Source organism: Lagenorhynchus albirostris, chromosome 7 (genome assembly GCF_949774975.1).
Source record: "Lagenorhynchus albirostris chromosome 7, mLagAlb1.1, whole genome shotgun sequence".
Lineage (NCBI taxonomy): Eukaryota > Metazoa > Chordata > Mammalia > Artiodactyla > Delphinidae > Lagenorhynchus > Lagenorhynchus albirostris.
Window position 1 is genome coordinate 4,509,236 of NC_083101.1, and position 16,427 is coordinate 4,525,662.

Here is a 16,427-nt window from a genome sequence, read left to right on the forward strand (position 1 = left end):
GGGGAATATACAGAGATTTTCTTCATTTTGAAGCTTATTTTTTTCTTGAACGTTTATCCTTTCCAGAAAACACTAAATCGCTTAGAAGCCATTCATAGCCCTTAAATTTAGGACACATATTTGTGATTTTATTTTTCCCTTAGTTAAGAAGTATTTCTATGTTTATCTTTAAGATTTTTTCCTTCAGGACATTTCTGTAGCCAAAACCTTTTCAAAACAGAATGAGCACAAGTTCCGTTTGTATATACACAAAGTTCAAAATAGTCAAATACTTGTGGAAGGCCCATTATAAAAGAAAACAGCAGCTGCTCTCGCCTCCCCAAGTAATTATTTTTGATCCTTGATGGATCCTTTTGTTATTTACTTCCATATTTCTAAATAACATGCCACTATTTTGACTTGTTAATTTTTCAGTTCTAGACATTTTCTGTAGTTACCCACTACAGGAAGTACCCTCTCTTCCCAGCCCTGTGTTCACACACACCTCTCCTGTTTCCCCGTCCTCACTATGGAGTAGTCTTGTAATTTTTAGATCAGTGTTTGTTATTATTTTGACGATATAAAAGGTGTCCATGGCTAAGTCATGTGGTAGCTGTAACTACTTTTTGTTTCCGACTCTTTTTCTCTGGATTTATTGTTTACTTAACTTTCTGTGTACGTATCACTAAATCAGCTTCAGATTGTCTCTTGGATTTGTAGGTCTCTCAGTATGATCGGGCACATCAGATAGTTGATCAATTTCATCTTCTTGGTTTAGGATGGTTAACCTGAAATGCTCACCATCCTCGTCCTAGGGCTTGCATTTCCTTCTTCCTGTGTTGGATCTCTGTCTCCTGTACCCAGGGTTGTCTGTTTTTGTCACCCCCTCATTTTAGTAAGGCACATCCTTCAAACTTCCTGAGAGAAGAATGTGTAGGAGATAAATTTTGAAACTTTGCATGACTTAAAGTTTCTATTTTGCCATCTCTGTCTGTCTTTGTTGTTGTTGTCGTCGTTCTACTTCCTTGGAGACGTTCTCAGCGTCCAAGTCTATTGAAAAATTTTTGAGTGTATTTTTAGTTTCACGGGAACTCTTGTTCTCTCATTATTCCTTTTTATAGGATTCTGTGCTTGCTTCATGTACACAGTATTTTTTATTACCTGAAGTTAATTAATGATAAGTTTAAAGTTAGTTGAAAGTTTTCCTCTCTTTGCATCGTCCCTGTTTTCCCAGTTGCTTTTTTCCTATTCATTTTAGTGTCTACAGAGCTTTCATGTTAACTCCTTTCTTCGCGTGTCTAATGATTTTTGGTGGTTTACTCACACTTAAGAACAGGATACTAAAAAGCAGATTGGAGCATTGTTCATAATAGCCAGAAGTTGAAAACAACTGAGATGTCCATCAGGATATGAATGGATAAACAAAACATGGTATATGCATACAGTGGAACATTAGTCTGCTATTAAAAGGAATGACCCGTTATATGCACTTTGACCTGTTCTTTGATGAACCTTGAAAATATTATGCTAAGTGAAAGAAGTCAGGTACAGAAGGCCACATATTGTGTAATCCCATTTATATGAATTTTCCAGAATAGGCAAATCTGTAGAGACAAAAAGTGGATTAGTAGTTGCCAGGGGATGGGTGGGGGGGGGCGGGAATTAGGACTGACTGCTAATAGGTATAAGGCTTGTTTTGGGATGGTGGGAATGTTCTGGAATTAGATAATGGTGATGGTTGCACAAAATAGTGAATGTACTAAAAACACACTGTAGTGTGCACACTTTAAAGTGGTGAATTTTATATTGTGAAATATATCTCAACTTTTTAATGCTATAAGAAAAGAGGATGCATTTAAATAATGACAGGTCAAAAGAGATGCTTAGGAAAAGAGATACTTTTACTAAAATGGTCCTTTCTTATTTGCACTGTGGAAGTCAAATGTCATCTGAAGGACACCATCACATGGTGAAATCCAAATTAGTTTCATTCTTTATATTAAGATTATATGCTTAGGTATAGTTGTAATCTATATTTTGTTACATGTAAGATTTTAAAACAGATTAGAAGCTCTGAGTGAAAGGGATAGGCTTGTTGACCATTGGCATTTTATTGGGAAGCCTCATGTCACTGTTTTTAGTCTTTTTTTTCCCCCCCCCTCTTAGTGAGGTCAGATTTCCCCAAGAAGAATCTTCAGATCGATTGCCTGGAAAGCATAGGCCTGATGGGGAGCTGACTGTGGGGTGAGGGTGGGGGCAGAGGGAAGGGTCCAGGCATTCAGTATATAAACATTTGCTTCATTCCCTTTTTTAAAATTGTTTTATTTTATTTTTAAAATTTATTTATTTATTTATTTTTGGCTGCATTGGGTCTTCTGTTGCTGCACGCGGGCTTTTCTCTAGTTGTGGCGAGGGCTTCAGTAGTTGTGGCTCATGGACTCTAGAGCGCAGGCTCAGTAGTTGTGGTGCACGGGCTTAGTTGCTCCGCGGCATGTGGGATCTTCCCGGACCAGGGATCAAACCCGTGTCCCCTGCATTGGCAGGCGGATTCCTAACCACTGTGCCACCAGGGACGTCCCCCCCCCACCTTTTTTTTTTTAAGTACCTTATCCTCTCTCTGTCTGCTGCCCCACAGCCAGAGACTGTCACACTTTATAGAGATGAAACCGCTATAGCTTTTTGTTAGGAGCAGGGAGGGGCAGTCTGCCTTCAGCCCTCCTCCTTCTAGAGGTGTATGTCAGATGCTTCCTGCTTAGAGTTCAGCTTCTTGGACTTGCTGAGTTAGTTAACCATTCATCCATCTGCTTACCAGCTTCCCAGATTTTGATACTTTTGCCTCCTCTTCTGTTCTCTTCATCCTAATGAATTAATCCTGTTGTGAAAAATCCCTTGGGTGTTTTAGTGGGGTTTCAGGGGGAATGAAAGGAAATGCCTGTGTTCAATCTGTCATCTTTACCACGAAGTTTTATCTTGTTCCTTTTTTTTTTTAACCATGTAGTGAAACAGCATTGTTTTAGCATTTCTAGTTTATATAGGCCAACATTTATTAATGGTATTATTAATATACCTTGATTACTTTTTTTTTCCCCCCCACTGTAACGTGTGGCTTGTGGGATCTTAGTTCCCTGACCAGGGATTGAACCTGGGCCCTCAGCAGTGAAAGCGCTAACAACTGAACTGCCAGAGAATTCTCAGATACCTTGATTACTTTTAATTTTTTCTTCTTTCTGATAAGTCAGAGACTGTGGCATCAACCACAGTCTTGGGCCAAGGCTTCTTACCCTCATTTGGATGTAATTTGACTTCATAATATTGTTTGTTAATGGAATGCTGAAGTGTGTTTAGAGTCTTTTGACAAAAATGCGGTTGGTATCCTCTTTAGGATATGAAATGCAGTGTTTGGTTATCCAGTTATTATGTCTTATTGCAGGTGGAATGCAATGACATTGCGTAGAATTATCCCTTGCCCCAAAGGGAAACGAGCAAATTCAACTTTTAGAAATATGAGTTTCTTGAATTAAAAAAAAAAAAATCCCACAAGGACTCAGAGGCAAAAAATATACAAATCAGTTTTCACAGCAAAGTAAAGGAGCTGTTACAGTGGAGGATTCCTGGACTGAATGTCAATATTATGACATAGCGTGAGTGTGTTTTGTGTTTGGTAATTGCAGTCATTGTTGCTTTTTGTTGTGGTCATCCATTTACAATGCTTGGCGTCAGTTTATTCATCTCTTGTAAAAATAAAATACAGTGTGTGTGGGGGAAAAAAAAAGAAATATGAGTCTTTTGTGTACTGATGTGACTGATAGAGGATATATTAGTTTTTAATCCTTACGTTTAACACACAAAAGTATTAGATAAATGTGCACTGTTTTGACAGGGACCAATTTTTTTGGTCAGTTTTGGCAAATACTCTTTTTTTCTTAAAGTTTCGGTTTGCAGTCCCCTTCTGTTACCTGTGTGTGCATGCATGTATATGCAGGGTGTAATTGGCAGGCGCTTTTTAGGTTGTGTAGACAAGGAGCAGGCAGAAAGGGGGCTCTTCTGGAGTACCAGCTGTGATTCTTAGTGCCCAAACCCCTTATAGGGAGATTGCACTGTTTTTTAGCTAATTTCCAGTTATAATTTGTTCTGTGAAGGAAACAAAACAGGTTGATATGATGAGCGACATTGGGAGGCTGCTTTTGAGATCGGGCCGAGAGCCAGGAGAGGAGGGTTTTGTGCAGAGGAGGGGGGAGGGTCAAGACTATAATGCTTTGAAGTAGGCCTAACTGAGCATGTGTGAGCAAAGAGATTAGGCTGATGTGGCTGGAGTAAGGTAACTTAGAGGTAAAGGGAAAAGAAGTAAGATTGGAGAAATCAGTCAAGAGCTGGATGGTATACAGCCCTGTAAGTGCAGGTTGGGGTTTCATTCTCAGTACAGTGAGAAGATGTTGGAGGATTTTTAGCTGGTTGGTGTTTAGGCTGGGGCAGTAGAAATATGTAGTAGTTTACTTTTTAAAAAAAAAAAAAAACATTCTTAGTTGCTCATTAGAGAGTAACTGTAGAAAGGTAAGCATAGATGCAGTAGACCTGTCGGGGGCTATTATAGTAGCCCAGGAGAAAGATGATGGTAGCTTGATCTAGGTGGTAGCTTTGGAAATAAAGAGAAGTGAATTCATTGGGCGTAAATTTTGGAGATAGTACTCAGTACCTATCTTTTTTTATATATATAAATTTATGTTATTTATTTTTGGTTGGGTTGGGTCTTGGTTGATGCACACAGGCTTTCTCTAGCTGCAGGGAGCTAGAGAAACTCTGCATAGCATCCCCCGTTATCAACATCGCCTACCAGTGTAGTACATTTGTACAACTGATGAACCTACATTGGCAAGTCATTACCACCCAGAGTCCATAGTTTTCATTAGGGTTCACTCTTGATTTGTACATTCTAAGGGTTTGGACAAACGTATAATGACATGTATCAGTCCTTTAATATCAGAGTACTTTCACTGCCCTAAAAATCCTCTGTGCTCTGCCTGTTCACCCCTCCCCAGTCTCACCCCTGGCAATCACTCATCCTTTTACTGTCTCCATAGTTTGCCTTTTCCAGCATGTCACATAGTTGGAATCACACAGTATGTGGCCTTTCCAGATTGGCTTCTTTCACTTAGTAATGTGCATTTCAGGTTCTTCCATGTCTTTTCATGGCTTGATAGCTCATTTCTTTTTAGCACTAAATAATATTCCATTTTCTGGTTGTACCATAGTTTGTTTATCCATTCACCCACTGAAGGGCATCTTGGTTGCTTCCAAGTTTAGGCAGTTATGAATAAAGCTGCTATAAACATCCACGTGCACGTTTTTAACGTAAATATAAGTGTTCAGTTCATTTGGATAAATACTGAGGGCACTATTGCTGGATCCTACAGTAAGAATATGTTTAGTTTCATAAGAAACCACCGAACAGTCTTCCAAAGTGGTGCTACCATTTTGGGAATTCTCTGGCGGTCCAGTGGTTAGGACTATGCACTTCCGCTGCAGGGGGCACAGGTTCGATCCCTGGTCAGGGAACTAAGATCCCACAAGCCACGTGGCTCAGCAAAAAAAAAAAAAAAAAAGTGATGGTGCCATTTTACATTCCCACCAGCAATAAATGAGAGTTCCTACTGCTCCACATCCCCGTCAGCATTTGGTGCTGTCAGTGCTCCAGATCTTGGCCATTCTAATAGGTGTGTAATAGTATCTCGTTGTTTTAATTTGCATTCCTTTGATGACATAAGATATGGAGCATTTTTTCATATACTAATTTACAGTCTGTATATCTACTTTGGTGAGATGTCTGTCCAGGCCTTTTGCACATCTTTTTCATCAGGTTGTCTGTTGAGTTTTTTTTTTTTTAGTAAATTTATTTTATTTATTTTTGGCTGCATTGGGTCTTCATTGCTGTGCGCAGGCTTCCTCTAGTTGCAGCGAGCAGGGGCTACTCTTCATTGCGGTGTGCAGGCTTCTCATTTCGGTGGCTTCTCTTGTTATGGAGCACAGACTCTAGGCATGTGGGCTTCAGTAGTTGTGGCACGCGGGCTCAGTAGTTGTGGCTCACGGGCTTAGTTACTTCGTGGCATGTGAGATCTTCCTGGACCAGGGATCGAACCTGTGTCCCCTGCGTTGGCAGGCGGATTCTTAACCACTGCACCACCAGGGAAGCCCTTCTCCTTCACTTTTAAAGGATAATTTTGCAGGATTCAGAATTCTAGGTTGGTAGGTTTTATTCTCTCAACAGTCTAAATATTTCACTACTCTCTCCTTGCTTGCATGGTTTCTGAGGAGAAGGTAGATGTAATTCTTGTTTTTCCTCCTCTATAGATAAGGTGTTTTTTCCCACAGGCTTCTTTCATGATTTTTTTCTTTATCTTTGATATTTCATATTCCTTAAGGTTGAATATGATATGCCTAAGTGTAGTTTCTGGCATTGATTCTGCTTGCTCTTGGAGCTTCCTGGATCTGTGGTTTGGTGTCTGATGTTAATTTTGGAAAACTCTGAGTCATTATTGCCTCAAATACTGCTTCTTTTCCTCTCTCTCTTCTTCTCGTATCCCCATTATGTGTATGCTGCATCTTTTGTCATTGTCTCACAGTCTTGGATATTCTGGGGTGTGTTTTTTTCCCCATTTTTTTTTCTCCTTGCTTTTCAGCTTTGGTAGCTTCTATTGCTATAGCCTCAAGCTCAGAGATTGTTTCCTCAGCAATGTCCTGTGTACTAATGAGCCCATCAGAGACATCCTTCATTTCTGTTACAGTGTTTTGTTTTGTTGGTTTTTTTTGCGGTACACGGGCCTCCCACTGCTGCGGCCTCTCCCATTGCGGAGCACAGGCTCCGGTTGCGCAGGCCCAGCGGCCATGGCCTACGGACCCAGCTGCCCCGCGGCATGTGGGATCCTCCCGGACCGGGGCACGAACCCACGTCCCCTGCATCGGCAGGCGGACTCTCAACCACTGCGCCACCAGGGAAGCCCTGTTACAGTGTTTTTGATCTCTAGCATTACCTTTTGATTCTTTCTACTTTACATCTCATTCATTACATTACCCATCTATTATTTCATGGTCTCCTTTTTCCATTAAACTCTTAGTATATTAACTATAGTTTTAAAAAAAATAATTCCTGGTCTGATAATTCCAGTATTCCTGCCATATCTGACAGGTTTTAGTGCTTCTTTAGTCTGTTCAAACTGTGTTTTTTGCCTTTGAGTATGCCTTGTAATTTTTTGTTGCAAGGCGGTCATAATCTACTAAATAAAAGGAACAGCAGTAAATAGGCCTTTAGTGATACAGAAATGAGGTATGGGGGAAGGAAGATCATTCCGTAGTCCTATGATAAGGTGTCACTCTTTTAGTGAGCCTTTGCCTCTGGACTAAGAACTTTACACCACATGCTTCTTAGTTTCCCCCACGTCCTTGGGTGAGACAGGATGGTTAGAATGGGCTGGAGCTGGTTTTCTTCCCTCAAGTAGGTTAGGCTCTGATAAAATCCCAGCAAGTTTGACTCTGATGAAATAGCTTCTCATAGATCAGGCCTTGTTAAGAAGGTCAAGAATGCTCTGGTGTATTTCAGAATGTTTCCTTTTCCCCAGTCCCCACCAACCCCCCACCCCCGCTGGAAGCACACAGGGAATTTTCTGCAGTGTTCACTGTGAGGGCCTGTTAGAGCTCCTAGAGGTAAAACTCACCAAAGTGTGGGGTCCCTCTTATGACTGGGTCCCCCTAGAGTTTTTAAGAGAGTTGTTCATGCTGAGCCTCCAACAGTTCGTCACATCCAGTTCAGGTTTTCCTCCTGGCATGGAGGTTTCTACTTAAGAGTTTTCTGCTCTGGTAAGTTGTGATTGTATCTACCTTTTTGTCTCTTTTTACTTGTTAGGATGGAGTGGTGACTTCTAAGTTCCTTAAATGCCAAGCTGGAAACCAGAAGTCCCAAATTAATTTTATTTTATTTTATTTTATTTTTTTTTCTGTACGCGGGCCTCTCACTGTTGTGGCCTCTCCTGTTGCGGAGCACAGGCTCCGGACGCACAGGCTCAGCGGCCATGGCTCACGGGCCCAGCCGCTCCGCGGCATGTGGGATCTTCCCGGACCGGGGCACGAACCCGTGTCCCCTGCATCGGCAGGCGGACTCTCAACCACTGCGCCACCAGGGAAGCCCCCCAAATTAATTTTTAATGTTTGTGTCACACAGGAGTTCTAGGTTCTGGATTTTATGGTTGCTTACTTTGGAAATTTTTGCTGTTTAACATTGGCTTTTCAGATGTTTTCGCTTTCTTAATTTGCTTTTTTTGCTTTGCGTAGGTGGCACAGGAATGGATCAGCTCTCCAAACAAAGAGAAATTCCATCAGTTGCATTTACGAAAATTTCCTTCTGAGTATAAAAAATACTGGGAGTTTGTGGGTAAGTTCTTTCTTATGTAACTTGGGCTATATCATATAATAATTGGAGATTGCTGTTTGAGGGAACATAATAATTGTTTGAATTTTCTGGGATATAGGTTTCCTAAGGTGAATTTGTAACCTCTTACTAAGAATATGTTTAAAGTCTTTAATTAATGAGAATAATTACTGGGACAGTTATAAAATTCATGGTTTTAACCATTGTGCAATCAGAATACCACAGGCCAAAGTGTCCCTAGATGCTGGGCAAGGGAGAGAGAAGGTGAGTGAGGGAGTTTGACTGGCGGGGGCGGAGGGGGTGTTGCCATGATCGTGCGTACAGATTCTGAGTTAATCTCTCTATCGTCTCTGCTCTCATTTCATGAGTGGTCTGGAGCACACATCACAGTTATGTCTTAGTTATAAATAAACCAAGCATTTAGAACCCTTTAAAATAAAAAGTATAAATTCTCCGTCTGCCTCCTTCCCCCTTGCAATCCATCCTACTCCATAGATTCACTTAAGGAAAAAAGCATGTACATATACTTGGGGGGAAAGGTATTATATGTTCACTGTAGAATATTCAGATAATATTAGCCAATAGTAAAATAAACATCACTCACAGTTCCCATCATTCAGAGATAATCCTATGAACATAGTAGTGTATGTCTTACTGTTAGACTTCCTACTCATCTGAGTGAAGTGGGGGTGGGAGGGGGTGGGGGGGTTGGTAGGGTTATTTTATCTAAGTGACTGTTTTCACGTATTTATTCAGCAAATATTTACTGACTTTATACTACCTGATAGTGTATGATTCTAGATGCCAGTTATGTAGCTGTGATGAAAACATAAAATTCCACCTTCATGAAGCTTACATTTGACTTATTTTCACTTAATCTATTATAAATGTCTTTTCAGAGATAAATAATAATAGCATGTTCAGTGTATGTAGTTATTCCATTGTAAGCATATTCCATAGTTCTGTTTAACCAGTAATTTCTAGTTAGACATGTACATTATTTATGGTTTTTTACTGTTACACTGAATAAATCCCTTTGCTAGATCAAATAGTGTATTTTAAGACTTTTGGTTCATATTGCCTCTGTCTACCAAAAAGAATACGATTTTCACTTCTAACATAAGAATGTATCTCTTCTCATTTGCTAGTTTAAACTTTTCCCCCAGTTTTATATGGAAAATGTATCTCATTTGAGGTTGTAGTTTTTGTCCTCAAATCTTTATTGGTCTTTTGTATTCTTTGGCGGGGGCGGATAATTGTCTGTTCATGCCTTTTGTCCTTTTTTTTTCCTATTAGGGAGGTTGTTTTCTTATTTGTGTGCATTGTTAATTTTTTTTCAATTTCATTATTTGCTGTTCAACTTCACATGCAGTTTTTGAGGCAGACAATTTTTATCTTCACATGTTCAAAAATACCATATTTATTTCTTTACCATTCAGTTGGTTTTAGAAATCAGATAAATGCTTCCATATTTTCTTGTAGTAGTTTTATATTTCTTTTTAATGTTTAAATCACTGATTTATCTGCCATTTATCTTGATGGTATGATAGAATCACATAGCATTTACTCTTGTGTCTGACTTCTTTCACGTAACATGTCTTCGTAATTCATCAGTTTTGTGTGCATCTTTGGTATTTTTTTTTCATTGCTGTGGTGGTATTTCAATGTGTGACTATGTCACAATTTTACTGTTGATGGACATTTTTATTATTATTATTTTAAAGAAGTTTTTTTGGCAGTGCCATGTGGCTTGTGGGATCTTAGTTCCCTGACCAGGGATTGAACCCGGGCCACAGCAGTGAAAGTGCCGCGTCCTAACCACTGGATCGCCAGGGAACTCCCGTTAATGGACATTTTTTCCAGCAGTTTAGGCCTGTGTGTCAGGGCTCCCCAAGCCCATCCCTACGTTCAGTGATTTGCTAGGAGGACTCACAGGAATTATATTCATGCTCATGGCTGTGACTTACTGTGGCAAAAGGATACAAAGCAAAATTAGCAAAGGGAAAAAGCAAACCAGGAGCAAGTTTCCACGAGTCCTTTCCCAGCGAAGTCACACAGGACGCACTTAACTTTCCCAGTAGTGAGGTGTGACAGCCCATGTGACACATTACCTACCAGGGAAGCTGAGACACTCAGTGCCTAAAACACTCAGTGCCTAAAACATGACTTTTCACAAGTAAAGTGGGTGTTTGACATAAGCTGTGGAGAAAAAATTTGGCAAACAGGTAAGGTACAGTGAGCCATTCTCATCAGCAAATGATGAGAGGTGTCCGGAAATCCAAGTTCCCAGATTCCAAGGGGGACCAACCTTGTAAGCAGGCCTTTCTAATGATAGCAGCCTCAGGCCTGCCTCTACACACAGCATTTTATGAATAATGCTACTATGATCATTCATGTGTCTCTTCGTGTTATGCGAGGGTGTTTTTGTGGAGTCTGTCTCCTCAAGTGGGTCTCAGAGTCTCAGGGTATTATGTGTGAGCTTAACGTAAGTAGATAACGCCAAGCCAGTCATGCAGAATGACACGCCCCCACCAGCGTATGGAAGTCACGTTGCTCCATGTCTGTGCCAACACATTTGTGTCGATTGTGCTGTTCATTTTAGCCGTTGCAGTGTGTGTGTATTGATGGCCATTTGTGGTTTTATTTTGTACTATCCTGGCTATCAGTGAGATTGAGCACCTTCTCATACATTTAGTAGATGCTTAAGTCACCTCTTTGGGGAAGCACCTATTAAAGACTCCTGTTCATTTTCTGTTAGTTGTCTTTTTCTTACTGATTTGTAGCGAGTTCTTTATATAATCTGGATATAAACCATTCTCCCACTTTGGCTTCCATTATGACTCTCTTAGTGATGTCTTTAAAATTCTTATTTTATTCTTGTTTAGAATTTATTTTTTAACATAACAAATGCATCTATGTATTTTTTACGGTTAATGGTCTGTGCCTCATTTAAGAAACCTTTCCCTGCTGCAGGTCATCAATATATTATTTTAACATCTAGAACAGGTGTCAGGAAACCACAGCTTGCAGATCTACCCGGTATCCTGTTTTTATACTGCGGAAGAGTAAGGTTTTTTTTGTTTTGTTTTGTTTTTTTGCGGTACGCGGGCCTCTCACTGTTGCGGAGCACAGACTCCGGATGTGCAGGCTCAGCGGCCATGGCTCACAGGCCCAGCCGCTCTGTGGCATGTGGGATCTTCCCAGACTGGGGCACGAACCCATGTCCCCTGCATCGGCAGGTGGACTCTCAACCACTGCGCCACCAGGGAAGCCCTCTCAATTTTAACCATTTCCAATTTATCGTGATTTTTTTTTTTTTTTTGCGATACGCGGGCCTCTCAGTGTTGTGGCCTCTCCCGTTGCGGAGCACAGGCTCCAGACGCGCAGGCTCAGCGGCCATGGCTCACAGGCCCAGCCGCTCCGCGGCATGTGGGATCTTCCCGGACCGGGGCACGAACCCGTGTCCCCTGCATCGGCAGGTGGACTCTCAACCACTGCGCCACCAGGGAAGCCCTTTTTTAAGGTTTTGAAAAAAAGATGATGATGAATATGCAACAGACACCATATGTGGCCTGCAAAGAAAAATCTGGCTCTTTACAGGAAGTTTGCCAGTCCCTTCCGAGAGGCTTCACTGTTTGCCAACCTGGAATGGATTTTGTACACGAGTAAGATATAGGGGCCGTGTTTCATTTTTTTCCCTAATGGAAATGTAATTACCCCAGTAGTGTTTATTGAAAAGATTATCCTTTCTCCATGGTCTGCAGTGCCATATTTTTCATAAATCTAGTGTCCATTTAATGTACTGACCTTTTTCTGGACTCCTTTCTTCTTTATTGGATCATTTGCCTACCTCTCTGCCCATATCACGTTGCTTAATTTTACTTAATTAAGCTTTATTATAAACTTTAATGAGCAAGGATACAAAATGGTGATATTTTTATTTTATCATTTCTTCATTTATTAGCTGTTGTAGTTCTATAAAGAGAAAGTGCTCCGTTTTATTTGATTACTCAGTAGTATACTTTATAAAGAAGGGTAGAATAAGTATTGATACTTGACTCCTGACCAGTTTTCAAAATAATGACTTAATTCTCTGCAAGTGCTGGGTTGACCAATGAACTTTAAAAAAAATTGTTTTCGTTACAAACACATGGACTTAAATACACTTCTGTTTCAAGTCTTTGTAATTGGCTTCTTCAGGTTGGCTCCTGAGCCCTTTAGACAGGACCCTACTAGTCTTTGAGAGCTTTCTTGCTACCTGATATAACCGATACCATCTATATTTTTTATCCTGTATGTGAGCTTGTGATTTTCTAAGTAGCCTTCGTATCTTTGGGTAGAAAAAGTTATTTCAAGATCAGTATTGGCATGTTATATGCTGTTAACAAGTAATACGTGTAAACATAAGGATACAGGAAGGTTGGAAGAGAAAGATTGGAGAAAGCTACTCATGCAAACCCAACTAAAAGAAACTTGTTTTGCTCTGTTAATACCAGACTAAATAGACTTTACGGCAGAAAAGCATTATTTGAGATTAAAAGAGAGTATTTCACAATGATAGCAAGTTCAGTTAACAGAAGATAGGACCATTTTGAATACCTAATACAATATATAAAGAAAAAACTGACAGAACTAGAGTATACTCTTTACATATATGTGAGACCTTTGAACCATTCATTTTTTTCTTTTAGTTTGGAAATTATACCTCAATTTTTACCTCTTGGGCCATTTAGTAGTTCAGGTGAAAACTTACAGCGTGCATGATTCAAAGTTTACAGTTTTAATCGATACTTTAAGTGTCTCCATAGATAAGGCAGAATCTTAAAAACTTTAACCCTGTTTATCTGTTCCACTTCGTATATTCTTATTGTTATGTATTTTTTAACTCTGTATTTTAAACTGTGTAAGACATACAGTTGGTCCTCTGTATTTGCGGGATTTGCATCATCGGATTCAACCGTGGATTGAAAATATTCAGGGAAAAAAATTCCAGAAAAACATATTTGCTATGCACCAGCACCTATTTACATACCACTTATGTTGGATTTACAACTATGTACATAGCGTTTGCATTGTATTAGGTATTATAAGTAATCTAGAGATGATTTAAAGTGTACTGGAGCATGTGCGTGGGTTATATGCAAATACTACACCATTTTACATAAGGGACTTGAGCATCTGAGGATTTTGGTGTCTGCAGGGGTCCTGGAACCAATTCAAGGACTGTACGACTGTACTCTGTGTAGTGCCTTGTGCAGCCCTTTTTTGTTTGTTGATACTACTAGTTCATGTATTTCTTCTCTCCTGGTGCTTTGCTTATCTCTAATATGTTGGTCATTGTCTTTGGAAAGTTATTTAAAAAATAATCAGAGGCCTAGGATGATAGGATGTCTTCTTCCAGAGAGGATTTTTCTTTGCTTCTGCCAGGATTCTGGGAGTACTAGCAATGTGGGATCATCTTAATCTGGTTTAAAGAATTGAGCTTTCCTGAATTACTCGGGTGAATTGAAGCTGCCTTCATTCTTGGGTGTAGTCCTTCATGGTCCCAACCTGAACCTTGAGGGCTACCAGGATGCCTACTCTATCTGTGCAGGCCCTGGACTCCAGTTTTTGTCTCTTTTTTTGTACAAGGCTATCCCAGGTACGGCTCAAATTCCTGGCTGCCCACTCCCTGAAGAGTTCAGATGTTTCTAGGGAAAATACTGGGCTGATGCCTATGGATTTCCACATTGTTCTGGATCTCAACAGAGTAATTCTTCATTGTTGTATTTGCTCTCTGATGCCTTCAAATAGACATTTCTTACATGATGCATTTTTTAAATTCTTTTTTTTTTTTTTTTTTTTTTTTTTTTTTTGCGGTATGCGGGCCTCTCACCGTTGTGGCCTCTCCCGTTGAGGAGCACAGGCTCCGGACGCGCAGGCTCAGCGGCCATGGCTCACGGGCCTAGCTGCTCCGTGGCATGTGGGATCCTCCCGGACCGGGGCGCATGAACCCACGTCCCCTGCATTGGCAGGCGGACTCCCAACCACTGCGCCACCAGGGAAGCCCTAAAATTCTTTTTTGACTTAGTAGTTCAGTCGACTTAATCCTAGTACTTCGTGCTTTGGTTCAGTATGTTGTTGCTGGATTTGGCAGTTGGTACTGAACTTTTTAATTTTAGAGCTTGCTCTGTTTTCTCAGCCCCATTTATTTTACTACTGTCCTTTCCCCCCTTGTTTGAAATGCCACTAGTAGGCTCAAAATTCGTATGTGTACATGGATCTGTTTCCAGATTTTCTTTTGGGATTTTCAAAGTAGGGCACAAAAGTGAAAGTTTCTTGATTAAAAACTAAGATAAACTTCAAGGAAAAGAAATTTATTAGCTGCTTTTTAATATTATGACTTCATCTATTTTGGCTTTGTAGCAGTTTTTAAGAAGACTTTTATAGTACTGTGTGATCAATATTTGACAATGCTGACTAGCTTAGACTATCATTTTGAAGTATGTACAAAGTCCACTAGTGCTGTATACTTGCTTGAACTTAGTACAAGGGTTTAATATCCTTTAATCTCATGTAAAATAATTCTGTTAGAATAAATGCTGATTTCTTGTTTTATAGTTTATCTTGAGGAATGTGAACTAGCTAAACAGCTTCATCCAAAGGAAAATGATTTGGTGTTTTTGGTTCCTGAAAGACTAAATGGAGAGGAGGAGGACATAGAGAGAAATCGCATGCAAGATCCCTATGAATATTATTGTGGTTATGTTCATAAATTCCGCCGCACTTCAGTCAGTAAGTACCTAATGAGACATTGAAGCGAAATCTGTCAGCATCTCATCTTTTAATTTCCCTCTAAATTAGGCTTTACTAGCCATGTATTTGCCATACATTTACCAGATGTATATTTGCTCGATGTTTACCAGACTGTATTTGCTAGGTTGATTACTTAGCATTCAGAGTCCTCTTTTAGTTTTTCTAGACTCAGCTGGAAAAGGCCCAGCATTTATTGCTTTAGACTTAGGATTTAAAACCTTTCTTTTGTAATGTCTTCTCCTTCTAGTAAATTCCTTCATCTGTCAGTGTGTTTGTTATAAAACAGACAATTTGCAAACCATCTGTTTGTTAAATCACATTCCAGCCTTGGTTTTGTGGCTAATTATTGATGAGCAGACCAAACACATAACTAATTGTAAGGCAACTGGAGGGGTTTACCATTTCATCACTCCCATCCATCGTGTTGTAGGGACCTCTCTCCCTAAGGTAGCATAACAAAAATAATGTTAGCTTGAATTTAAGGACTACTGACTATGTGCCAGCCAGTGTGCCCTGTCCTTCCTGTGCACATTTATCATCTTTTCCCAGAGCCCTGCAAAGCAGAATGGTTTGTTCTCTGCTCATTGGGAAATCAGAGTTCAGGGATGTTAAGTAACTTATCCAAAGACATCCTTAGTATTAAACGCTAGGTCCAGAATTGAAACCTAATTTTGTTTGACTACGAAGTCCACACGCTTGATATATGCCAAGCTGCCTTTTTGACATTGCTGCTCTCTTAGTCTCTGTTATGTGAAGAGAATATGTGATCATTATTCCTTCACCTTTTTGCATCGTATCTTAAAAATAGCAACAAAGCTGTTAGGAGTTTAACATTGTGCCGCATCATAACTGGTGTGCCATGTTTACTATTGTGTGATCAGAGCTCAGTTCTTTATGCAAGATGAGTTTAGCAACAGGGATATATAGCTTCATCTGTGCTTTCAACTCTTACAAGTGGTTACATTTGCCAAAGTTCTGTTTCTAAGATTTAGAAACTGTTTCTGTCTCCTTCCCTGAACTCCTCATGCATCCAACTATCTGACATCTCCATTTGGAGATTATTAGACATTTCAAACCTACTCCAAAAAGAAACACTTGATTTACTGCCTGACATGTGCTGTTGCTTCGGTTTTTCCCAACTCAGCATTCCCAACTGAGCAACTCAGTTTTCCCAACTCAGTTGCTCAGCCCAAAACCTCAGAGTCATCCTTGAGTCCTGCTTTCCCTCACACGCTCC

General features: G+C 40.1%; 1 protein-coding gene across 1 annotated transcript in view; it reads left to right on the top strand.

Annotated features, from left to right (window-relative positions):
• Positions 1–16,427, top strand: part of SETX (senataxin) — an 80,894-nt gene that overhangs the window by 33,183 nt on the left and 31,284 nt on the right. Inside the window, exons 10-11 of the mRNA XM_060153989.1 lie at positions 8,299–8,398; positions 14,996–15,169. Coding sequence (XP_060009972.1) covers positions 8,299–8,398; positions 14,996–15,169 — 274 coding nt within the window. The remainder of the gene's footprint in view (positions 1–8,298; positions 8,399–14,995; positions 15,170–16,427) is intronic.